Raw genomic sequence first — 25,041 nt, 5'->3', positions numbered from 1 at the left:
CTCCAACACACTCCTTACTACCTCTTTCAGCCCTGGGCCTCCTGCCTCCTGCCCTGGGTTGCAGCTGAGGGTGGGTGCAAACCCCCAAGCCCCCCAGTTCCTGGCAGCTGACATCCGTCCGCACTACAGCGCTCGCGGATCACGCGGCACAGCGGAGCCGCTCGGGCTGCACGGTGGAAGGGATGAGGCTGCCAGCTCGGTGGGCTGTGACATTTCCCGGGGCTGTAGATACTCCAGAGTGAGTAACCTGAGCTTCACCACCTCCCAGGCCCGGAGGCGTTTGGCAAGTGCCCTGGCTGGGCTTTCCAGAACTCCACGAGGCATCTCCCCCTGACCCTCAGAGCAACAGGATGCTTTGGGGCCCATGGAGACACATTTAGCAGCCTGGTCAAGGCTCTGGGCTCACTGCAGTCCAACACAGAGCCAGGCTCTAGCTCTCCTCCTGAAAGGGTGCTTTGGTTCTCTGCAGTTCTGTAAAGCTTATGCATATTTCATCATTTACCCAAATGCAAAGCTGGGAGAGGAGCTCCGCAAGGAAACCTGCCTGGCAGAAGCATTCCTGCATGCAGCAGCAGGTGCAGAGCTGGGGCTGGACTAGCCAGACTGCAGGTCCTGCTGGGGAAAGCCCCTGGATGGACAAGGAGTGATGCCTGGTGCTGCAGGGCTGGGCACGCTGAGTCCTGGGTGCCTCTCCCACTCCCTGGCTGCGGGCAGGATTCAGGCAGCACCCTGGGGCTCACCCCCACACTGTGGGTTTCAGCATGCCGAAGGGTCTGGATGGCACAGCTCTGCCAGGATAACGGAGGACCCAAAAATCTTTTGGCAAGAGCAGCACAAAAAAGCTTTTGTGCAAGAGCTGCTGAGGGTTTCAGCTACGATCGCACAGGCAACACCCTCATTCCTCTCCTCTGTGAAGGACCAGCCCCAGTTCCAGCCAGCCTGGACAAGCTGGAGAGCACATCATGAGACACACGCTGGGTACAGCTTATAGAGCAGAGTTTAAACCTCTCAGCACAGCTTTAGTTAACTCCTCACCAGCAATATCCCAGAGCAGGGAATTCAGATTCCTGCTTACAACAGCTGGAGGAAGCTGTCCCAAGGGCCCTGTACCTCAATATATGGCACCATGCACCAACATGTGAGCATCCTTCCCCCGGGCCTTGCTGTGTACCCATGTATCTGGCAGAGGATAGAGGGCCTTGGCAGGGCTGTGGCTGCGTTTGCTCCTCCTCCACTGCAAGAACAGGAGCTGCTTTTAGCCCAGACATCCCAAAGGAAAGGCAGCTCTTCACCTGAGCTGGGCACAAGGAGCCAAGCCTTGCTCCTGCAGGAACAAAGGACCGAATTGTCCTTCCTTAGCATTTCTTCTGCCAAGAGAGAACTAAGGCAGGGTCTGCTTCTGCCCAGCCAGAAGCACTGACTTGCCCGTCTTCCTTTAAAAAAGTGTCATTTCATCACACCCTCTAAAAACTCAGAAGCCAGGACAGTGCCCAGTACAATCCAGCACTTCCAGTAGCAGGAGCTGGATGGTTCCATTCTTTAGCCTCTCGTGTCAAAATTAGCCACTAACCTGCCTCCTGTGGAGATGGAAGGGCTGGACTGGGCACACATAAGGAACAGAAACATAGGGAGCCCAGACAAAGCCACAGCCTTATTGAGGCTTTCACAATCAAGAAGAATAAAAACTTTAATAGTGAGTGGTTAAATTCACTCTGAATGTGTAATTTTAGGCTACATTTGGAACAAATCTTCCCCCTCTGTGCACTCTGCAAAAGCCCTTAATTATGGGATCACACTCCACACAGCTTTCCTAAGAGTCGGGGTTTGCTGCTGCTGCTGCCTGCTCCTGGGCACTGGCATGACTTGAGGAGGAGACCTACAAGCAGCAGTACTTTACCCAGTCTCATGTCACCAGGTGATTCTTCCTTCAATCATGTCTGCTCCTACTTTTGACAGCCAAACTCACTTCAGAAAGGTGACTGACCCCGCATGCAGAAATGATGGCAAGGGAGGCACATGAGCAGAACAGGCCAGTCTGAATATTCCTGCTTGGAAAACCATTTTTAACCTACAGTTTACATGTAGGGCTTGTGCTAGAAAAGGAAACTGCAGCCAGATAGCTTCACACCAAAAACTAGGCTCTCCTGAAAAACAAAAACAGGCCAAGCAATCACTGACTGGGATGACTTTTTCTAGCAGGGATGCGACAGTTGCAAAACATTTATAAACCCACTTAAACTTGATTTAAAAAGAGCTGAGTTAGTTCAGCTGTATTCAGCCTGCAAGGAGATGTGGACTGTTTCTAAAGGCTCTGCAAGAGCTTATTAAGAAAATCAAATTTGTGGATTACTTCTATGAAGCCCATGAAGATGCCTGTGCCTCCCCTGGGAAATCTTTGGGAAGGCAACAAGTCACAAGCATTTGATGTCTCTGCACTGCTTTAAACACAACAACTGACCTGATAGCAGAAATCACCCAAAGGAAGAGCCCAGAAAGATTCGAGTAGATAAATAAAGCTGTTATGAGGATGGATAAAAATATCTGTTCCTAAACAAACGCTGACCAATGGAGCCCTTGGCGTGGCTCTGTCCTGTTCATCGCCACTGCTGTGTTCGTGGTGGTGCAAAACTGGGAGCAGGGAGACCTGGACTCTGTTCCAGCAACGTTTCCTTCAAATATTGCTTCAAAGGGTATTTGTTAAGGCTACACATAGTTAATGATTTGGGATCTCTAGTTTTCATGTTAAAAATTCCCCAGTTTTCCATGTATGCAATAAGTATCAGCCTTAAGCCCTGCCACTTCCCTCAAGGGGTCTGGTTTCAACATAACTCTTCCGTTGCCCAAGTTTAAAAAAAAAAAAGGCTGTCTTTGTTTTCCCATTATTTGAGATAATTGTAAATGAATGCTTATTGGCTAAAGATTACACAAGCCTAGCAGTGTATTGAAGACCATTAAAAAATAAGCCACAATTGTGATTTAAAGTACGTACAGTGGTCGGGCTGGTTTTGAAGACCTTGTTCACAAAACCCTTTCAGATAGACATGGCCTGTTATTTTTAGGCCAGCCAAGAGCAGTCAGCTCATGAAAAAAGATAGCTCAGTTTGACTTGTTTTTTTAAACTTGGATCTTAAAGCCCTGTAGCCAACAAGACAAAGATAAGCAAAGGAGCAGTGAGCAAAACTGCTGCCTCGAGGGAATTCAGGCAAAAACTGCATTCTTGCCTACAAGAGTGCCCTTTAATCCTCCAGGTATTTAGTCCTCCTCCTCCTCCTGATGAATCCCCCGAGAAGCAGGCAGCGAGCCCTTTAACAGGAGACAGGTACCGTAGGATCCTGCCACAGGTCTCCACTATGGCACACCACTATGAAATCTTCCCAGTCCTGGAAGCATCCCATGGGATCTCCCCTGTCTGTGCTGCCAGACCTTCACATGGGCAGCAGCAGCTGGGAGTCGGCTCCTTTCAAATCAGTCCTAAAACCCCCTGACTGCTTTTGGGCAGAGTCAGCATGGACAGTCCTGCAGCTCTGCCAGATCTCCCAGTGCCCCATTCCCCTCCCTGTGTCCAGCTGCTGCTGAGAGACAGACCTGTGCCAAGGGTTTTATCTGGGGTATAATTACTGATGACAATTTACTGTAGCCAGACTCCTTCAGCATCACCCCAACACACATGGCCAGCAATGAGGAATACCCCAGCTGAGCCCTCCAGAAGGTGAGCTGAGCCGTGCCCAACCGACTGACCCAGCCAGTGTCACACCAAGTCTGCAGGCTCAGGCTTCTGCAAGCAATTAACCAGCAGGCAGGGGAAGAAAATGGAAATTCAAATGCAATTCAAATGCAAATATAACTGCAGAGAAAGAGTCAAGCCTAAGCTGTTTGCCTAAGCCCAAGCTTCACCTTAAACCCCCTGCTAATGCTGCAGCATGGGCAGTGTTGGCAGCAAGAGCAACAGCCAGCCTCAGCCCCGAATCAGACCCATGGGCAGGCAGATTCCCATTGCCTTGTCCCACACAAGCAGGGGGAGGGACACTGGTTTCAGATTCACCCCAGTGCTGCTGGAACTGTGGGCACTGCAATGATCCATGGTGCTGGCACAGCCAGACTCGAGTCAGGAGAAGTGATGGGCATGGGGCCTGCAGGCTCCAGGTCAGAGGACAGAGTCCTTGTTTTGGGAGGCAGGCTCTGCCTGTGGATCCATCAGGTGCATTCCCCTTCTCACCTGGCACAAAGGCTGCACCAGTGCCTGCAGACCAAGCTGTCCAGGCACCACAGCCCCAGGCAGGTCCCACAGCAGCAGAGGCTGCTGCACTGCATCAGGGAATGTGATGGTGCAAGGCAGGAGCTGGACAGCCCTCAGCCCACAACAGCTGCCAGAGCCTGCCAGAGTTCAAGTGTTTGGACAATGCTCTCAGACACATGGCGATTTTTCATGTTGTTCTGTGGTGGGCCAGGGCTTGGACTTGATGGTCCTTGTGGTCCTTGATGGTCCTTCCAACTCTGAGTATCCTGTGATTCTACGAAGCTGTGAGCCTCTGGCCCCAAGGAACAGCCCTGCCAGGGAGGTTGGCCTGTGTGCACCCAGGAGTGGTTGTGTGAAGGAGCCTCCAATCTTACTCCCCACCTCTTTTCCTCAAACACAACAGAACTGCAAAATACGACATCAGACAGGCCATGCCTAGAAACAAAAGGCCCAGAAAACAGTGGTGCAAGGAGGATGGGCACCTCTCAGAGCCACCTGCTCACTGGGCACAGCTACAGTGCTGTGCTATGGGAAAGCTCAGGCTGGAGAAAGGAAAGTTGCACTTGGCACAGTGAGCAGGGAGGACTTGCAACACACACATTTCCCTGTGGAGGGGACTGCAATACCTGCCAGGGCTTTTGGGTATCCGCAGCAGACACTGCTCCTCGGGGCTGCTGTGTGCCTTGCACAAAAGGCCCAGGAACTCACGGACAAAACCAAGCTGCTCCAGGACATTTCATGCAGATGACTCTGCCCCTGGAAGTCTAAATACAGCCCAGAGACTCCACTGGCCCTCAGAAGTACGTCAGCCTTGGTGACCCAAGCCTTCATTACCAGCAGGAGCTCCCCACCTCTGTTCAGAGACCAAAAGCTACACGAGAACAGCCGGTAATTGGTGCTTCCTTTGTGCAGAGGTAGGTCAGGATGGCTGAACTAACCCCACATTTTGGCTGGTCCCAGCCAAAGCCCTGAAAAGCTCTTCCTGTATGTCTCCATGCACTGAAGCTGTTGCTTTAGAAAAACAAATCAAACCCAGCCCAGAAAGCTGAGCTAAGGGGGAATAAGGCTTGCAGAGGCCACATCACCGGTCCTGGCCCTCATCTTCAAGTTCAAACTTCAGCCTCTGAAGGACCAGGTAGCCAAGCTACTTGAAGGAGCTGCTCTGCTTTTATGTGCTCATGAAAACCTGAATGAGAAGTTGATGTGTCTGCTGCTAATCTGCATTTTCCAGCCATTCAAGGGGCGAGTGAAGCCTCACGCACAGAAAGCAGCCCCCCTCCTCTGCAGATGTGGGTGTAGGGCGGTGCTGTGGACTCAGCCTGCCTTCCCCACGAGCTGGGCTTTGTCTGACCAGCTTACCATCAGTAAAATGGCTCCGCAACAGCGCCGGCTGAGCGGCTACGCCCAGCTCATGCCACCCTCGCATACTCCTGCCATGACGGCTTCTTTTCCAGATGCGCCTCTGTGTTGGCTATAAGGACACCATTCAGCGTCCCACTCTGCCTGGGCAAGGGAACACAACAGCTGTTTCACTGGGAGGTCACTACAAAACATTGAGTGTCCCAAGAAATCCTCCTTTCATCGGTCCATGCAAGCAGCTTGGAAGGATTTGTTTAGCCTTATTGTTGGAGCGGGAAGGCGCAGCCCGCCCGCGCCAGGGCTGGGGTCAGCATGGGCTGCCCACACCCCGCTTTATCCCTTGTCCGGGGGGCGAGCACGGGGCAGGAAAAACCTCAAACAGCTTAAAAAAAAAAAGTTTGGTCGGGCTCTTCTTTCAGCGCGACTTTTTATAAGCAAAAGGCCAAAGGGAAGCAAAAATACCACAGAGCGGGGATGCCAAGTGCTGGGGGTTTAGTGCTGCCACCGCACAGCCCTGGCAATTTATTTCTGCCATCAGCAGATTGCTGGAAAGCTGGCTTTCAAGAGCATGGCAAGGAAAGGCAGACCGGATCTTGCAGTCTCAGGTCTGCTCCTTCGAAGGACGCTCATTACCGTCACATTCCTCTGTCTCCCTCGATGCTCAGAGCAACAACCTGTAAGAGCAGGACAAAACAAGGAACTTCCCAGCCCGTCTGAAACGCCAGTTTATAATTAGATCGAGTCACATTTTCCACTCGTCCAAATTCAGAGCTTGTTACTAAGCGTGCACTGAAAATGTCAAATTCTCTGACTCGGTCTCGCTGCAGGAAAAAGATAAGCGTCCCCCTCGGCCTCCCCAAAGGAATCTTATCAGCTCATCTTATCGCTCAGATTGCAGCGTGGCAACCAAGCGAAGTCCTGCCCAAGTCCTCCTTTGCCCGGACCTGTTCCAGGCACTGCCATTTATCCCCATGTGCTCCCCTGTAACTAGTGGCTGTTGCTGCACCTCCCCCAGTTAGACCAAGAAAACTGGGGACCCCAGGGAGGAGGTGAAGCTCAAATGCTTTGACACAGAGAGCCTTTTAAGATACCCAACTTGATGACACAGCCCCTCAGGAGCACTCTTTGCTTCTCTTCTTCCTTTGAGAAATGCCACTTTAATAAATCTCACATTCAGTTAAAATGCTTTGAAATAAAGATCATTGCAAGAGAAAAAAAAAAAAAAAAAAAATCAGTATTTTGTGTTTTTCTTCCCTGAAAGCAAGTATGTCCTGGCACTGCAGGCTGGCTGCCAACATCCAGCCCTTGGCTTCAGGGCTGGAGCAGGATTGAGGTGAGCAGCACAGCCCTGACAGTAGATACCCATGTCAGGACTCCTGCAACCCAATCTGTGTGGGTCCTGTTTATAAATCAAGGTCCCTGACATCTGATGAGAGCAAAGCTGTTCAATAAAAGCTACTTCAGCAGATGGCAAATAGAACGACCATTGGAAACTCAGCCTCCTGCGTGGAAAGTTTAGTGGTGGACTTGGCAGTGCTGGGTTAATGGCTGGGCTCGATAATCTAGAAGGTATTTTCCAACCTAAACAACTCTCTGAGATTGTATGAAAGCAAGTCTCCTTTTTCCCCAGATGGATATCCAGTCTCTGATAACCTCCAAACCCACTCCATAACCACACTGTGTAATTCGTCTGAGTGAATCCCGTTGTTCTAATCACTTTCCCACCAGCTATGTTTGCTTACAGAGACAGCTTCTCAGGGCCTCTGCTACGTGTTTTACCTGTCTTCCCAACAAAGCCCAGGTGAAACGGTGCACTTCAAACCTAAAAAACAATCAAGGGCTAAGACACAGCCAGGAATGCTCACCTGAGCTCCTTAGTATTGGCTACAAACCCATGCAGATCTGCTCTGTGGGATCTATCCCACACAGAACACTGCCAGGACTCAAGGCAGGTCAGCAGCTTTACATGACCTTCAAGGAAGACACAGCAAATCTCCTGCTCTGGCAGGGACGTGCCTTGGGAAGCAGCACACACCAGGAGTTTCTCTCCTTCCAGAATGCTTTATAGATCCACCTTTAAACAAAAGTTATTTAATAGTGTCTGTATGTATTGTGGGCATATGCACTTAGGATATCAGACTGTGCAAGGGCTCAGTTCCTTGTGGGGATATGGTATCTTGGCTGATGGGATGAGTGGAGAGCCATGTTTGGCAACAGCCACCACCCCAAATCATGCCCCTCACCTTATGTCCTCTTCTGGGACTCAACAACTGGAAGCAGCAAAAACTACAGACCTGGATATTTCAGCTGATAGGAAGATGTCCTAAGCAAAGCAGACATGGAAAAGCAAATGATCACAGGATATATCAAACAAGATTATTTATAGAAGAGAAAAGGAAGTTTTGATGCTTTTATAAAAGGTTCTTGTAAAATTTCATTTGGAATGTTTTGTAACGCTGTGGTCATGCAAACATAAGAAAAATAAACTTAAATTGGAGGAGGTGCAGAAGACAGCTGCAAAGCTGAGGGGAAGGAAAGAAAGCTTATTTTATGAGAAAGACTAAAGAGGTTGGCTTGTTTAACCTAATAAAATCAAGATGGGGAATATGCCTGTCACCTATACATACATAAGGGAAGTAAATATTATGAAGGTAGAATTGATTTAGGCTAAAGGGCAGCACATATAAATATTTCTAGCCATCTCTAAATTTAGGTTAGAAGCTGCATTTTTAATCAGAGCAGCCAAATTCTGGAGCAGCTTCAAACAGAAGTAGCAGGAACAGGAAATCCAACTGGTCTTTGACCGGAGCATGATCTGTTCTTCAACAGGACACAGCTGAGAGGTGACAGGTCAGACTCCACACAGTCCTCAGTGGAAATGGGGTAAGGAGATGACAACTGGTGAGGCTACCAGCACCAATGCCCACCTTTACTCTGTCCCAGCCAGCATCTGCCAGGAGCCAGTGGGAGTCAGGGGCAACCTGGCCTCACATTGTCTGTATGGCAAGGGGACTGTATGATACAGGGAAATGGGGTGTTTTAACCCAAACCTTGTAAAAATACCAATGTTTTGGTGTCAAACATGGCAGAAAGGGCTGCAAGGTGCCTTTTAGGACGGCACAGCAAAGAGTTTTAATTTCCAGCCACCTCCAGGCAGCAGGAGAGCAGTCTTGCAGCCAGAAGCCCTGCTGTAGTGAGGAAGCTAAAGGACAGCATCTGGACTGACCTGCTGCCAAATCCAACAGCTGGAATACCTGCAAGCTCCAGCTGCTCTTCAGAGGACATCATACTGCCCGGCCAAGGCACTTGCTCAGGAACACAAGGCATGGGGGAAGGGCTTTACCACGGCCAAAACAATGCCTTGCAGGCAGCTGGCTCCGAGCAAAGTGGAAACAGACTCTGAAATTAAGGCACGTGGTAGTTTTTTACTTCTTTTCTCTGCAGCTTGAGCACATTCAAATAAACTTGCTTTTGTCCTTAGCCATAAAATCTCACCTGTTGTTCAGCAGCTTTGGGGGTGGGAGGGAAAGGCTGGGGACTGCTCCCAGGAGCACATACCTGACTGTGCAGGAGTGCATGCCTGCGGGGCACTCCTCCGACACGCTGCACATGCCTGGCGTTGTTTCCATCCCACAACCGAGTTTGCAGAGAAAAGTATTTTGTCTACAGCTGTCTGGAATCTGCTAACAAGCAGGGAGAGGATCTGAGAAGGAGCTTCAAGGCGATCCCCACCACAAATCCTAGAAATATTCAGTGGGAATCATCTAGAAATGAAGCAATCGCACTTTCTCCAGACTCCAGTGGGAAGTTCCTGGGAGTCTGGGGACAGCAACTGTCAGCATTTTTTTAAAAAATAAAAAATTGTAGACAATTTCTTTGAAATTTAAGTGGAAAAAATACAGGCAACCGTATCTCATTGTGAACTCTGTCCCATCTCAGAAGGCACAACCCTTATTCTTTCTTAGCAGAGTTTAAGTACACCAGAGAGCAAGATCCAGAAGTATTATGCTTTTACTGCTCCAGCTGAGATATGCCAGGCAGCCTGAGAAAAAGACCAGAGCAATTTGCCCTGAAACATACCAGTAAAACAAAAATGCACCCTAGCACCCAAAATTGCCTACGCAGTTCTCACTAGCCAGGAATCAAATCCCCATAGCAAAGGTCAGCTGTGCTCAGCAAGGAGAGCCCTTCCAGAGACAGCAGCAGCAAAGTTAAGAGCCTGCTGCACTTTCAAAATCAATTTCAAGGTGAACAGATGCAACATGCACTCGGGTAAACCCAGGGATGAGCATGAAAATCACTCCCAGAGTTTGCTGAACTACACACAACCAGCAGCTGCTGGGTCCGGCTGCGGCCCAGTCCATTCCAGGCTCTCCAGGCGTGTTGGTGTTGGTCAACACACCTCACACCTACATGGCAGAGGTATAATTTGAAGCCATCAGGTGGGATGGGAATAATCAATCAGTATTTTCCTGCAGCTACTGGAGCTATCACAGATGACTTTTGTGCCAGGAAAAGACGACAGAGGAAGCCGTGGTGCTATATAAGTACTGACAGTTATCCTTGCCATCAAAGCAGCTATTAAACACCACCAGAACAAGACACTCGGGTGCAAACTCCCAAGCCAAAGTTATCATTTCTGTAACACGACATCTGGGGCTCACCACATCCACCTGGGCTCTGGCAGCCCAGTGCTCCACAGGTGCCCTGTGCTCTGAGCACAGGCTATGGCTGAGGCCGGGCAGGGACCTCAGCTGTGATCAGCTCAGAGTCACCAAGACCAGCCTGGCCCCTTCCCCAACTCCTCTGGCCAGGGGCTCGCCCACTGCCCTCCTCCCCCTGTCTGACCCTCTGTCCATAACAGCTGCATTCTTCAGATATTCTGCCCACATCGTGGTCCAGCCCCCTTGCTGGAGCCAGCGGGATCACGTAGCAGGATTGGGATAACTGTGTGACTGTACACAGAGCTAAACCAAACCTGCCTTCAAGGAGAAACAGAGATGTCAGATCTGCTCCTGACTTGCTCTCCATCTCCCTCTGATCTTCTGAGACACACCAGAAGCCTGTCTTTTTATAATGCTTTATAATGCTCTTTGAAAAGAAATCCTGAGATTGAAAGGCAATTCTGTTTTTTAAGAATAGAATTTTCTGAATTCCACGTGATCCAAGCAAACCCTTCCAGGAAAGGACTAACAATGATCACACCTGTGTTTGGCCATGTCCCTACCCTTCTCTGGGCTATTCTAACCCTCTCCTGCACTCAGGACTGGTTCCAAAACCCAGTTTTCAAGTCCTTGTAGTGCCAGTGGTGTGAGGGTAAGTCAGATAAGGGGAAAGGCTACCATCTTTCCCAAGGGGACTTAGGGGCAAGGTCAGGAGAGACAGTGTCACAGGCAGCCCAGAGCCCTGCTGGCAGGACAGGGTCTGTTTGTCTGGCAATGTTTTGTTACCACAGTGAAGCAAACTCCCTGAGCCTGAGCAGCAGTCCCAGGGAATCCGTGGCTCCCCGGATCCCACGGCAACATCTCCTCATGAATGTGCCTGCCCATCATTCCAGGGCCAGAGCATCTCACAGTTTAAATACAGCCAACAAACCCAATTAGTCATCCCTGAGAAGCCTCCTCTGTTACAGAAGAGAGGAACTTTGCAAGGAGGTGAGACTAATTCTTTATAAAAATCCTTCTCCCGTAGTGCTACAAAACTGTAAGGCTGCTTCCCAGCCACCCTCATGACCCAGCCCATTCGTGGGGTGACTCACTCGATCCTGCATGAATATAACCAAAAACAATCCTCAGGGAATGGTCCTCACCTGCACAACTTCTCCATTGGAAGCAATTAAATCCGTGGGGATGGAGACTCGGAAGTAGCGTCCCACCACGGCAGAGCTGTCGGGTATGCCCACCACAGCCGGCACAGTCTCCCGGAGGTCTGAGAGCACCGAGTGCATGGAGGCCTCCAGCTCGTTTTCCCAGTCCCGAACCACTTCTGCCGGCTCGCTGGGCCAGTGGCAGTGAGCAGAGGCTGCCAGCAGCAGCACGGGGAGCCAAGTCCTCCCCAGGACAGGGGGCTGCAGTAGGCATCCAACAGTCATTCTTCCCAGCGGCCTTGGCAACGGCACTCCAGCTGGAAAGGGGATCACAGGGAATCTGCAGGCACCACAGCACAGGCAGGGGATCCAGCAGTCCTTCACAGCAGCCTCATCCTAGGAGTCCTGGGAACCTGGTTAGACATAGGAAATCCAATCAGCACATTAATTAAGATACCCAAGCCAGCCAGTCACCTCACAGTGACCTTGCAACAGGCAGAGGGCTACTGGCCATGCAACTCTCTGTGCCTCAATTTCGATTTAGCTGCAAGTTACAACCATTAAAGAGCACGAGAGCTTCTCAGCTCCTCTTCTGACATACAGCATCTCCAAAGAAACAAGATCCTCCTGCTTTTCCATGCACACAGCCATGTTTCTGCTGCTCTGGAGACACAGCATCCTGAGACAGCCACGGGTAGGGAGACAGGGGAGATACAACCAAAGCTGAGACTGAGCACAGCACCAATAGTTGACCTTTCAAGGCGAGCTGAAGCCAGGCTGGAACATCAGTGGATTTAAATGCCAGTTACCCAGTAGGAAAGATACCAAGAAACCTTTGGAAGTCCAAAGCTGCCATCCTAATGGCTTCATGCATGACAGATGCTTCTGCTCCTCTGATCCATGAGCCTGGTTTTCAAGCCAGGTCTCCTCTCAGGTCCAGCTTTTTGTATTAGTGCGCTCAGACTTCATCTGGGAGCCTGCAACATGCAGCCACAAATCAGACTGGAGGGAGCTATGCACACACAGTGTTCATGCTGCCAGCCAGCTCTCTCCTGCTTGCACAGCTCACCTGTCCTCATACTCTGCCAAGACACATCTCCAGCTCTCCCTCACTTCATTGTTTTGTTCTTTCACCTCCTCTCCACCATTCTCACCTCCCTGCTTCCCTGGATCTCAATTTCTCTCCTTTGTTCCTTTGCCCATCACTTCCTTTGCTTCCCCAGCTACTTCTCCCTCCAGACTGCATTCAGACATGGCACAGAGCCACAGGTCTGTGCCACCATGTTCCTCTTCACAGACTACTTGCAGGAGACCAGCGGATTTGTGGAATAGGACAGAGCCATTTGGGATCCTGGGGCAGCTGTACTGCCCACTCTGGCATCCCAGAGTGGGTTTGCAGCCAGCACAGACCCTGGTAACTAATCTGCAGTAACAAGTGGAATGGTGGGTTACACAGGATGGCAGGACAGACACACAGACCAAGTAAGTGTTGTTCAGTGCCAGGAGCACACAAGATTGGGTTCCCTCATGCCTTGAACCAACTCCTTTTTCCCAGGCTGAGACAAGTGGCTCCAAATTCCCAGAGCAAGCCAGCATAGCTCCTGACCACTGGCTCCCAGTCCGATTTATTTTAGCCTGTCCCATCTGCACCATGTGATGCACATCAGGTTGTCCCAAGAGACCCTGGAGCCAGTCCATGTGGGAAGGGAAATCCCACTGCTTCTTGCCCTTGCAGAGCTCCTGGAGCAGCACAGCAGGGCTCAGCTGTCCGCTGCGCTGTTGCCAGGCCGGGTGTATTGCCCACCAAGAGGCTTGCAGAAGCAGGCAGAGGGTCTGCCCATGCAGGCACCCAAGCCCAAGGCTACCACAGCAGGCTCTAGGAATAACAGGAGAGATAAGGTTTGGTTGCTCTCCCTAAAGCCTGAGCTCTAGAGAAGCTGAGGCAGCGTGTAAGGACCTGCACATTCGCATCCCTCGGTGGCCCTTTCACAATAAACCCCACACAGAGAAGGGCTGACACTTCCCACCCCAAGATAACGGGCCCAGGGCACAGCTGCAGCCAGCACAGAGGGCTGTGGGTAGTAGGAATTAGGAGCTGAATGCAATAACCTCTGGCTACAGGATCCACGAGGCAGATACCTGATCTGACCACTGTTCTGTGGAGAACCTGTCTCAAGTGAAAGGCAGAAGAGACAGCAGAGCCAGGATAACATTGCTGGGAACCACAAGACAGATGGGAAGATGGCTGGTGAGAAGGTCAGCACCACAAAAAAGCCCACTCCCTGATGGTCTTGTGCTTCCAGCTGCCTGAGCTGACTGGGAGGGGAAGATACCAGATGAAACAACAGGGAAGGCAAAGCCACTGCAGTGATGACGCCTTGTCCATGAGCTACTCTCCTAAAACCTGCTCGTTGGAAAGTCCTGATGCGTATGGCAAGCACAGGCAGGATCAGAGACTTGTAGCCGGGGGAGGAATGTGGCAGCAGCCCTGTGGCTGCTGTGGGGTCAAGTGCTATCAGGGAAATGTGGCTGCCTTTCACCACTGCAGTGAGCATCCACCCCTGAGCAGAGGACACAGCCAGACACACAGTGTACAACTGCACGAGGCTGTAGAAACACCTGGAGAGGTGCTTCAGGTCAGTCCCTGCCCTGTTACGCTGCAGTGGAGCTCATGCATGAGTGTGGTGCAGCTCTGTGTTGCTCAGCCAAAAGACATGATCCAGCCTGGGGAGTTTTTGCTGGATAGAGAGGAGCATTTGGGTAGAAAGGAGCTGGTTCTTGATATCTGTGGTGAGCAGGAGAGGAAGATGAAGTCATCACCTATTTCAGAAACACTTATCAAAGCAGGCAACAAACACTGCCCAATACGTGCCACTCAGCCCAGCAACTGGCCATTATGTGCTCGTGTGACACCTGCAGGTTGCAAATTCAGAGTTTCATTTCAGGGAAACTGCAGAAGAACAGGCACAGCATATAGAAGTGAAGCACACAGGAGGTATAGGAGGAATTCAGTAGCTGATAACAAAGAACAAACAGAAGAGCTGAGAACAAACTTGCGCCACCAAAAAAAAAAAAATCTCTTAACACAGCTCCACCTCACCACACAATGGACAGAAGCTGAAACACTGCCAGCCTCTCACAGTGTGTGAAGGAGGAAAAGCAGGGTGGTTCCAGCTATCAGCAGAGCTGTACAAGGCACTGCCCTGCAGTGCTGAGGTCCACATGGACTATCACTGCCAGGTGGAATACTTTTTGAGACAGGAGATCCCCTGCCTAAAGCCAGTAGTGCTGCTCTGCAAGTCCACTGGCCACCAGCACTGTGGGTCTGGATGCAGCTGCAGAAGAGTGCATGTTACCTGCAGCAAGGCTGGAACAAGCACTGGGGACCTGCCTGGTGCCTCTGCCTGGTTCAAGAGCCCACACCTCACACGGCACTACCATGGGTACAACCCTGACTCAACTGAGAAATCATCCCAGCTGTATTTGGAAAAAGTCAATGTTCTGGGTCATTGTCCATGACCGGTGAGTGGCACAGAGCTGGAGCTCTCCGGGAGCAAATACCTCAACGCTTCACAGTTTCCCCCAAGTTCAAAACAGGGCCAAAACCCAAACACAGATGGAATTCTGCAGGCGGTTTTCTGCTGATCTCTGGGAAGCATCAGGCCATGGAGTTGACTCACTTAGACAGCACTTCCCAGTTATGAGGGAAGGCTGGACCACCCCAGCTTCTCTACATGGCACCATGCTCCTCCTTCCAGCAGGATCTGCACTGCCCAGTTTCGCAGAACAAACACAAAGGGTCAGGTTAGTCCTGAATTTCAGGATGTTTCGTTCTGTCTGATCTTCTGAAAGAACCGACTTTCTCTTTATTCTCCTGCTTCTGTGAGAGCTCTTTTGGTCTCAAGTTCAAGCCTTCAGAGTGTTGGATGAAACATCAAAGTCAGTATCAACATCTGCTTCAGTCCTAGTGCTTGCTGCATGTGCCAAGGTTGATTCCTGATCTCCAGTGCCAAACCCCCTCGCAGAGCTACGGAACTGGGCCTGCTTGGTGAAGTTATGATGCTGCACCTGATATGATGCTGACTTGTCAAGGCAATGCTGCAACTTGCTCCTTCTCCGTGCAGCTACGAGACCCACTGACATGGTAAGGACATGCCGTACCTTCATTATCCAGGAATGCTGAACAGTGCAGGCAGAAGATGGGACAGGACAAAGTAGCTGCTCCCAGCCATGCATTTTCCCTGAGACCTTTCCTTCTGCCCATTACAGACACAGAAGTGTGGGGCCAGGGGAAGCATCCCAGCCAGAGGAGGGTGGCTGTCCTAGAAACGACTCTTCCTCTGTGGCTGATTACAGCACCACTTCGGCAAGAACCAGTGAAAGTGAAGTCTCTGTCCAGCTGCATCTAATCCAATTGCTCAAGCACACAATCACATCACTGGCCTGCGGTAATTAATCACCACCAGCATATTAATGCCACTGAGCCGAGCGTGCAGAAAGCTCAAGTAACTGCTGTGCAATTCTTGACTCTGCTTAAGAAGGTATTTAGGAGTTAGGAGGAATCCCACTTACCTGATTGCTTATTTACCAATATCCTCATTAAAGGAAGCATTAAACAAGTGGCCTTTCTCTAAGGAAGCAAACTCAGATAAAAAGAGTTGGTGCACCTTTGCAGAGCAGAGCTATTGTCTCTGCAAAGATCTCCCGTGCGTGTTTGCACAGGAGCATCTCTGGGCAAGTCCTGTCAGCTATCGCGCGCCTGCGAGTCAAGGCAGCGAGCAGCAGGAATGATGAAATCCAGCGTTGCTGGCCAGGCACACAAAGATGGCACTCTGCCGGACGTGCTCCCCGCTCCAGAACACGACAGCAGGCACCCCCGGTGCCAGCCTGGCGGCATGGCCCTGGCAGAGGCAGCTGGTGCTCCGTGCACGTCTGCGCTGTGCTGGAGGAGTCCGGGAAGGGGGGCATGAGGGACAAACTGCTCGGGGCAGTGTGTCTGGGCACAGCAGCCCATCACCAAGTTATGAACTAACAGTGTCCTCAAGCCCAAGAGCATGCCAGCCTGCACTCTGGCATGTAACATGTACAAAGAACACCCTGGAGCGTGAAATTCAGGAAAGTTTCTGTGCCTGTCCTGCTCTGGACGTACCCTGAAACAAAGGCAGCAGCCCTTCCAACAGACTATGTTATAGGCTATGGGAAGCACAGCAAATGCCTCTGGGGGTTATTTCCAACCTCAGTGGCTTCAGCCACGTACATTCACAGATGACCCAAGCTCCAGAGGCTGCTGCACACGGGATGAGTTACAGAGAGGGACATACAGCAGAGCAACTGCACAGAGACACCCTGGTCCCACACAGACCCAGGGCAGGCAGCTGCCATGAGGGAACAGGCCAGGCAGAGGACAGAAGATTCACCACCAGACATAGCTCCCCACTCCACAGTGCTCGGAGTGACGGCATCCTGTCCTGCACAACACTAACCAGGCATCCCTAGGGATGGTGGCCTTACACGGAGACTGGAAGACAAGCTCATGCAGTGTCTGGTTTATTGCTGCACTCACAGCTGCCTGCTCAAAGCCACGTTTTCACCAAAACCAAAACAGCAGTAGCTCATGATCAGAAATCGGACCATGAGAGACGTGCCTGAGTGGGGAGCCCCAGATCAGCGCTCCTGAGGCCCCGGGAGGCCCTTCCACTCTCTCCCCTCACAGCCATCAATAGCTGGTCACCCCAGACACCATCAGCTCAGGAGGCACCAACCAAGCTGTACTCGATTCTTCACCATAAAACTTCATTTCAACATGCTGTGCTCACATGTATTGTCACCACATTAAACATGGTGAAGGTGCCCAGAAGTGACACCCAGCCCAAAGGACATATGCACAAAAAGAGCTGGTTTTTTTCAGCCTTATCCCTTCTTGTATTTCTGCACTGCTTGTCTCCAGCACATCTGGTATCAGTAACAGGAAACCCTGATGCTGAGAAACAATCTAGGGGAAAAAAAACAAACTCAAACAAACCCAAAACAGCAGCGCTAAAAATGCGTGCTGGGCAGGGAAACAAGCAGCACCCTCCTGCTGATGGGGAACTTGGCTGCAAACTGTCACCAACTTGTTGCTTTCAAGTCCCAGAGGCCACAGGCAGTTTCGTGACGCTTGTGCGGGAAGTGGTCACAGCCATCGACACCTCACGGTGTTTTTTATTGTGCTAGAGCAAGCACCGAGGTATTTAACTTTCCTGTAGCTGAGAGGAAGCTTTCTGCTACCTTCATTACCACTCTGTGATAGTGAGAAAAGAAGCAAAGAGCCTAATTTTCCTTTCTGCCCCGGTACTGCATCTGTTTGTCCAGAAGCTGAGATACTACACTGCCCTCCCCAGCTGGGTACCCCATTCCCAAAAATACTTCTTTTCCTGGAAGAGGTAAGCACTGAGGATATGCTCTGGTAAGCACTTCAGCAAGTGCTGTGCAGGAGAGGAAGCAGCCTGGCAGTCCCAAAAACCCCCACAGCCAGGGCACTTCTGCTGAGGTACGTGCAAGGGGCACTGCAGAGCAGCAGCAGAAGCACAAAGGACACCAGATCCCTTTTGGCAGCTGGACATGGAACATGTTTTTTCCCCCCTGCAGAGCACATTTCCCTCTGCTGTGGCAAGACTTGTTCTGGAGGCAGCACCTTCCCCAGCCTCCTGCAGCCCTGGGGAGAGAAGCATGAGGGATGAGTATGGTACCCACAAGTGCCTCTCAACTACACGCTTCCACACTGACCTGACAGATTTGCTGGAAGACTATCTGGATATCCTCCTGCTCATCCACCCTGCTGGACTGGCCCCTTGCAGGCTCTATTTGCTCCTTCCCCTTTGCTTGAGCCATGTCTGGAGCATCCGCTGTGCCTGACCTGTGGCAGTGGGCAGCAGCTGCAGATTTTGGCTAGGCAACTGCTCCTGACTCTTTGATGAAAGTTTCAGCAACCACAATCAATCCCTTCCTCCACTTTGTTATTCCCAGACAGCCAACTCAGATGGTATCTTCAAGTGCATTCAGTTGAAAGGAAACTCAGATATTATCTTCCCAAGTATTTAGAAGGCCTCAGAGATCTTTTTCCCCCCCCTGTAATTACAAACATTGCAGCCAAGTAGAACTGCCATTTGTTTGCTGCCAGCAGCCAGGAAAAATTAGGATATAAACATCCACCAACAAGCCAAAGCAGGGGACAGCTTCATCAGTGCCACCCCACACCTCTTGCATCCTGTGAGCTGGCCCCACCTCAAGGGAAAGCTGGCAGAGAAAAGTGATGGGAATCAAGGGTATAAAATGGATCCTTCCTGAAGGAAGCTGGAGGAGAACGAAGTGGGATGCACTGGGGCACTAGGGAGATGGGGAACAAGAGCCCACGCTTCCCTCTAATAAAAGGACCAGAAGCCAAACTAACCCAAACAAAATGGGTTTTCTCAAGGATCCAGTGGGGTCATGAACACAAATGCTTAAAAAAAAAAAAAAAGGGGGAGGGGGGTGGGGCAGACAATTTTAAAGAAGGCAGAGTTACCAAGGCAGCGTTTCTGGCTCAAGCAGCACTTGATCCCGGGATGGCATTCAGGGAAATGATGACTCGCATTCCTCTCCAGGCATCTTCTCCTGGCTGTTATTGGAAAGGGCATATAGGCTAAATATACAGCTGCAGCAGGGCAGAGCAAGGGTCTATCTGCCTCAGGGCATGCACTGTAATGTGGCTTTGGTTTGGCTTTGGCTTCACTTGTGTTTCCAGTGCCCAGCCAGCCAGAGCAAGTCCCTAAAAACTCTGCTTATAACTCCTGGTTTTGTCTGAAAACAGAGAGAGAGAGAGAGAGTGTGTAAAAATCCTAGTATTTAATTCTGTGTTTAAGGGAATGTAAGCTAAAGCTAGTACTAAAATCCACAGGAAATTAAACTAGAAAAGTTTATGAAAAAAAAAAAAAGATGGGACTAAGATCTTCTCCCATACAAATGCCATAAAAATGCATATTTTGAAGATAAACACAACAGATGTGCGTATATATATCTATATATACATGCACACACACACACACACAAATGCTTTATAAGTTTCCAAGATTTAATAAAAACCAGAACTCAAGGCACCAAGATAAAACAGGGAGTTTTGACTCCAACTTTCTCTTTAATAAGGAAAGTTTTGTATCATGCTGAATTTGTCACTCATTCTGCAACAAAGACCATGGCAACACAGAAAAGCATTTTAGCAGAAGCCATCCCATCCTGCAGGAGAGCTGGGACAGAGGACACCGGGCTGGCAGCTGAGGCACCTGGAGACAAGGCAAGAGAGCACATGGACACAAGAAGTGAAACACAAGATGCCACTTTTTAAATGTGAGGACTACGAGGCATCGGTGCCCGACCTTGTGTTCCTGAGCAGGCAGGTTGTTCCCCAGCAAGCGCCAAAGGACATGTGCAGGAGCAGCTGGCGTGACAGTCACCACTGTGTGTCCTGTCCCCTGGTATCACTCACCATCCACCAGCTGTTCTGAGTCTAATTCACACCCGTTAATGACCTTTGATAGAAGTCACCGAGCTGGAAAGTGGGTTTCTATCAAAGAAGAGGTTTCTGCTGCTTCACAAACAGGTTTAAACTGAGCCACACCATCACTGACAAGTCACTGCAGCCTTTCCTCTGCCCCTTGCTCCAAAGGGACAAAATCATCCACAAGCTTCCAGCAGCACTTGAAATCTTAGCCTGGAAAAACACTCCCTCCCTAAGTTGCTCAGCTGTACCGTGCAAGAGATGTTCTTTACAGCTGTAGTCATGAGCACTGAAACCAATGAGGCCAAAAAAAGATTTACATCTCTTGCTTGATTTCTTAATTGAATTAAAGGCTGAACAAAACCCCTTATGAGACTTCAGAGAATCCACATGGAAGAGAAACAACGAATATCCTAATTGGAGAGGAAGCTTCCACTGGACATTTTGTCTTAATAAGTACTAAAGAGTCCTTACAAAAAGAGAAAGACCCTGAGGGATAAACTCCTAGGTGCATCAAGGCAGGAAATCTGGAGTTTTGGAGTACATTACATGTTGAATGGGTCACATAGAGGAGGGAGGTGAGCTTCAGTGTCTTTTTAGCCAAAACTCTTCCACCTAACCACTGTCTATTTTTTATTTATTTAATTTAAATTAATAAAGTACCCTTCTGTCAAATTAGCAAGCAGAAGCTAGCAGAGGGGTAAAAGACATGAAAGACACTGACAGGCAGGGTAGTTCTGCAAATCACCTTCTTAGGAAACTTGATCAAACTTCCAAATCCTGTTCTGAAGGAAACCCTTCTGAGGCTCCATCTCTGGCCTTACACCTGAGCCAGAATGCTCATGGCAGGGCCCCTGCCTGTGCTTTGACATGCTTTTTTCATCACTAGAACAGCTTTTGGGCCTCCCTAGGACACACTGGCACTGCGGCCACCAGGCAAGCACTGGCTTTGTTAATGGTACTGAATGAATCATGAGCACCCACGCGTGGGCAGCTTGGGCAGGGGATCCTCCAGTGCCAGGAACACAGTGCCTGAGGGCTGCAGGCACCAAACCCAAATCTGAAAAGAAGAAAGTGTTGGTGGAGGTTTCAACTCCAGAGTCACCTCAAAATGCTGTTTGGCTGGAGTGCTTTGTGGAGACACAGCCACATTCCAAGGGTTTATAATCACCTGCTGGGTATTCCACAAAATTCCTCAGATAATGAAATATTTCTAGCAGGTCCTTGAAAGTGCTCAAGCACTGTAATTTCCTACAGGTTGGTGTCACAGTGTCAGGACTGAAGCACTAAGCACAGGAATGGAAGGCAAAGCTTTGGATCTCTCCCCTACCTGCTGCTGCTACCAAGGGGAGGCAAAGCACCAACAGCTGACATTAAGCGGAGACAGGAACCAAGGAAATCAACACCAACAAAAAGCCATTTTCAGCACTTCAGCTGCGTATGCAGCAGTATTTATATTCTTTGTGGCAGCGTAACTAAGGGCAGGCACATTCTGTTTAGAAACATCCCGCCATTCCATCAGCTTCACCACCCCACCCTGCAACTCCAAGCCAAGGCATTAAGATTCAGCTTCATGGAGTTTCTCAGCCCTGATTTATTACTCAGCTAGCAAGACTGCCACAGCTCTTAATTTAAATATCTTTACCCCCCAGTGACTGATGCAGAGCAGCCTGGGCATCAGCTGTGGACCTCCAACTTTTAGTGCTTCTCATGAAAACTGTTCTAAACGCTTCTTGGCAGAAGGAGATAGAAATGTTCCAACTTTAACCATCAACCATAAAATGGGAAAGCTGCGAAATGAAGCAGCATTGCTTCCATGTCACAGAGGCAGAGAAGCTTCTGGAGGAGGAATTAACTCCCTAAAGATCAGCAGCTTCCAGCTGGGCAACACACACTCCTTTAAACCTGCAGAAATTCAGGAGTCACTAAAAGCCATCAAATTAATAAACTCCTCCTGCAGGTGCACACTTCTATAGATGCCTTCTTTTCCTGGAGACCAGGAATGAAGGGCTGGATTGCTTCAATGACACTCTCTGCTCCTCACAGTCAGCTCTGGCCCAAGCTGGCCACCCTTTCCTTCACAGGGCAAGTCCAAAAGCAAGAGAGCTCCAAGAGCACAAGCTTACTGAGGCAGAAGGACAGTGCATGGCTTCACAGGTCCATCTCCTCCCCAACTGCTCTGGTGCAGGAAGACTGATTTAAATGAAAAACCTTAAAAGACCAGACACTAACAGAGTCTGCATTGCATTCCTGCTGCATTAATTTCACTGGATTATATTTGAGCTAAATTATGTTGTTTACCTGCACTGTGTAATTATAAAATAACCCTCATCTGGTTTTGACCATGGCCTCAATGGCTTCAGCCAGGAGCAGGGAAGACTGGAGTTGCTCATCACAAGTCCACTGATGCAGAGATAGCTCCAGTTTTTCTCCCCACCCTGCTCTGGAATTGAGAAATCAAGAGACAAGTTCAATTATTTCAAGGCGAGACCAGACTTACTCACTGCAGAGAGTATCAGTGAGATTTAAGCTTTTTTTTAAACACTAACATTCTGCCCCATCCCTACGGATAACAGGACACATTCAGCCACAGCTCAAGCTCATTCCTTACACCAGGAATCATGCATTCAGGATCTGGGCAAGAAGGGCCAGAGAAACAACCCTGACAGCACAAAGCCAGGTTAACTAAATATTGTGCAGGGTAACCTGCTCCTCTCTCACACAAGGAAGTTTCAGGGGTTGCTCCGAGCAATCCCCCTGCAGCAATTCCAAAATAAACATCCTGCCATTCCCTGATCCCAAATTCCACAGACAAAAAAGTCCAAAGGACTTAAAAATAGGATCAAACTGTCCTGCTCAGACACCAGACAATTTATTCAAAACTGGGACCCAAGGACAAACTGGGTAAAGAGCATTCACAGAAGAAAGGGGAGGCAGAGAGACTGCAAGGACAAGACAAGGAAAACTTATGTTTTCCTTCTATAAGCAGCCACAGAGCCTGTGTAGTGTAACACATTGGCAACAGTTAACTAGCTGGCATGGTATCTGGTATCAGACCAGAAAATGGCCCTGAGGTTTAACCACAGCAGAAAAAAATCCAGTAATTTTTCCCTCCTCCATCTTGTACAGGTCAGAGATGTTGAAAGCAAGACCTGAATGTTTATGAGGAAAAAAACCCTAAATTACAGTGTATTTCAAATAGTGTGAGCAAAGGCTGCATCCCTCTATTTTGACTTGCAATTGCAGTTTTTCCACAGGAGACCAAAGCTGCTTGCCCAGCTCGCTGACACTGTGTCCCACAGCTTCTTAGGTGACAATCTGGATGGCTGTGAAGGGACAGCAGCATGGACTCACAGCTGCACACTGACATGCAAGATGGCAGCAGCTGGGGCAACTGAAGTGGGCAGATTAAAACATGAATTTAAAGTTATAAAGAGAAAAAATGGAATAAGATGAGGCAGATCCTGTACTGACTTCATTCCCAGTGCAAAGAAACACAGTGGAGCACGGGATGACTCCTTCTGCAAGAATCCCAAGAATGGGGGCAAAGTCATCAGAGCTCCAATGTATGCCCCAGGAAAACAGAGTTGGATGCCATTCTGAGGCAACAAGGAAAATTAAACCAGCATTCAGCTCGGTTTTGTAATAATTTGATCCTCTCTGAGCCAAGCATCATCTTTTCTTGCTCACTGTGTGTGTTTTGGACACCCAAAAACCACTCTCCCCTTCACATCTTAGCCAAGTTAGACATACTCTGTGTAACCCTTTGTACTAGCAGTGCTTCTATGCCCCTACTTCCACTGCTTGCAGCTCTGCTCCCACAGAACCACCCTCTCTGCCTTGGGGCACCCAGAACAGAGCAGAGCCCAGCCCCAGGCACAGCCTGTGCTGATGACCTCGGGAGAGAAATGACAACAGCCCCACTTCCCAGCCAACAGCCACCCACAACAGTCCTAAGTGTTCCCAGAGCTGTGTAACAGCAGACAAATGCATCTGTCCTTAATCACTTCTGAATCCACCCCCCCGAGTCACTCTCACTTTGATTTCGGCTCAGCACTCGCCTGACCTTCATTGCTAATGCGATGTCCAAATCCCAGTAATTAGTTTAAGAGGGCATCCTGTTACTGAGCACCCACTGGACGATCCTTGCTGTTCTCACAGTCACATTCCTATGGCTGCACCTATATCTCGGTAAGTCTGAAATAATCCCCAGAGACACGTGAGGGCTCACTGCTATCAAACAGCACAGGAGAACATAAACAGTTTAGTAAGAGCGTAAGGGCTCTATGGAGAGAGATGCACAAGCACCGCAGGAAAAAAGGCAGTCTTGGAGTTGCAGGGAGGCTGTGGAGCTCTGAAGGTGTGTTCACCTTGCCTTCGCTTTACAGAGCTGCTGCAGATGTGGGGAAACAATTAAACTGCTTATCACAGTACATCTCATTCAGGTTCCAGAGCCAGAGAGCAATTCCAGTCCCCAGGTGGCAAGCGCAGCAATTAGGTACCCAACAACACGCACCAAAGCTTTGCTCCGCTTATATTAACTTCAGTGGTTACACAGGATTTCCTTGGCTCACTGTCTTTAACAGACTGTTGGTTCGGGGATGAGATCAGGCCAGTCCTGCGGCACCTTGTTGCACCTTTTACAGCATTTGGAGGATGCAGAATAGCCCAGATGTGGGCAGGGAACTTACAGGTAATTCAGCTGAGCCAGTTACAAAGCCTGCTCACAAATCCCCATTTCCTCACCTGGAGGGGAGGGGCTGGGCTGAAAGTTAAAAAAAAAAACAAAAACAAAACCCAAGTTACACCACAGCCAGGATCTCTGCAACATCCCCATCTCTGAAGACTAACTCTGGACTGGCCTCTTCTGAGCTTCATAACGGGTTGTAGGGGGAAAATGTGGTTTTAGCAGCATCAGTGCATCCCTTATAAAGCAGAGACACTATGCCAAAAATAACGTGGCATACTAGTTACAGTCACCAAGCACTCACTTAGCAGCTGTCTGATCAGGGACCACAACACTGTCCACACAGCAGCATCACCACAGTCAACTGCTCAGAGCAAACAAATCCAGGCTACAGATCTGAGACACCTTCCACACACACACAAAAAGCTTTCAAAGGTAAT

At 49.7% G+C, this 25,041-nt stretch overlaps 1 protein-coding gene across 5 annotated transcripts in view; it reads right to left on the bottom strand.

Annotated features, from left to right (window-relative positions):
• The window catches only part of DAG1 (dystroglycan 1), a 49,368-nt gene that overhangs the window by 3,794 nt on the left and 20,533 nt on the right, over positions 1–25,041 (bottom strand). For 3 of the 5 annotated variants that reach the window (XM_048315457.1, XM_048315456.1, XM_048315458.1), the window contains exon 2: positions 11,406–11,815. In XM_048315457.1, the coding sequence (XP_048171414.1) occupies positions 11,406–11,687 (282 nt within the window). In that variant the 5' untranslated portion in view covers positions 11,688–11,815. Of the gene's footprint in view, positions 1–11,405; positions 11,816–14,315; positions 14,418–18,945; positions 19,221–25,041 lie in introns of those variants that run through there. The other 2 variants (XM_048315455.1, XM_048315454.1) reach the window with 2 other exon arrangements.

This window comes from Corvus hawaiiensis, chromosome 11 (genome assembly GCF_020740725.1).
Source record: "Corvus hawaiiensis isolate bCorHaw1 chromosome 11, bCorHaw1.pri.cur, whole genome shotgun sequence".
Classification (NCBI taxonomy): domain Eukaryota; kingdom Metazoa; phylum Chordata; class Aves; order Passeriformes; family Corvidae; genus Corvus; species Corvus hawaiiensis.
The sequence above is the reverse complement of the archived record's forward strand: the minus strand, read 5'-3'. Positions and strand labels throughout refer to the sequence as shown.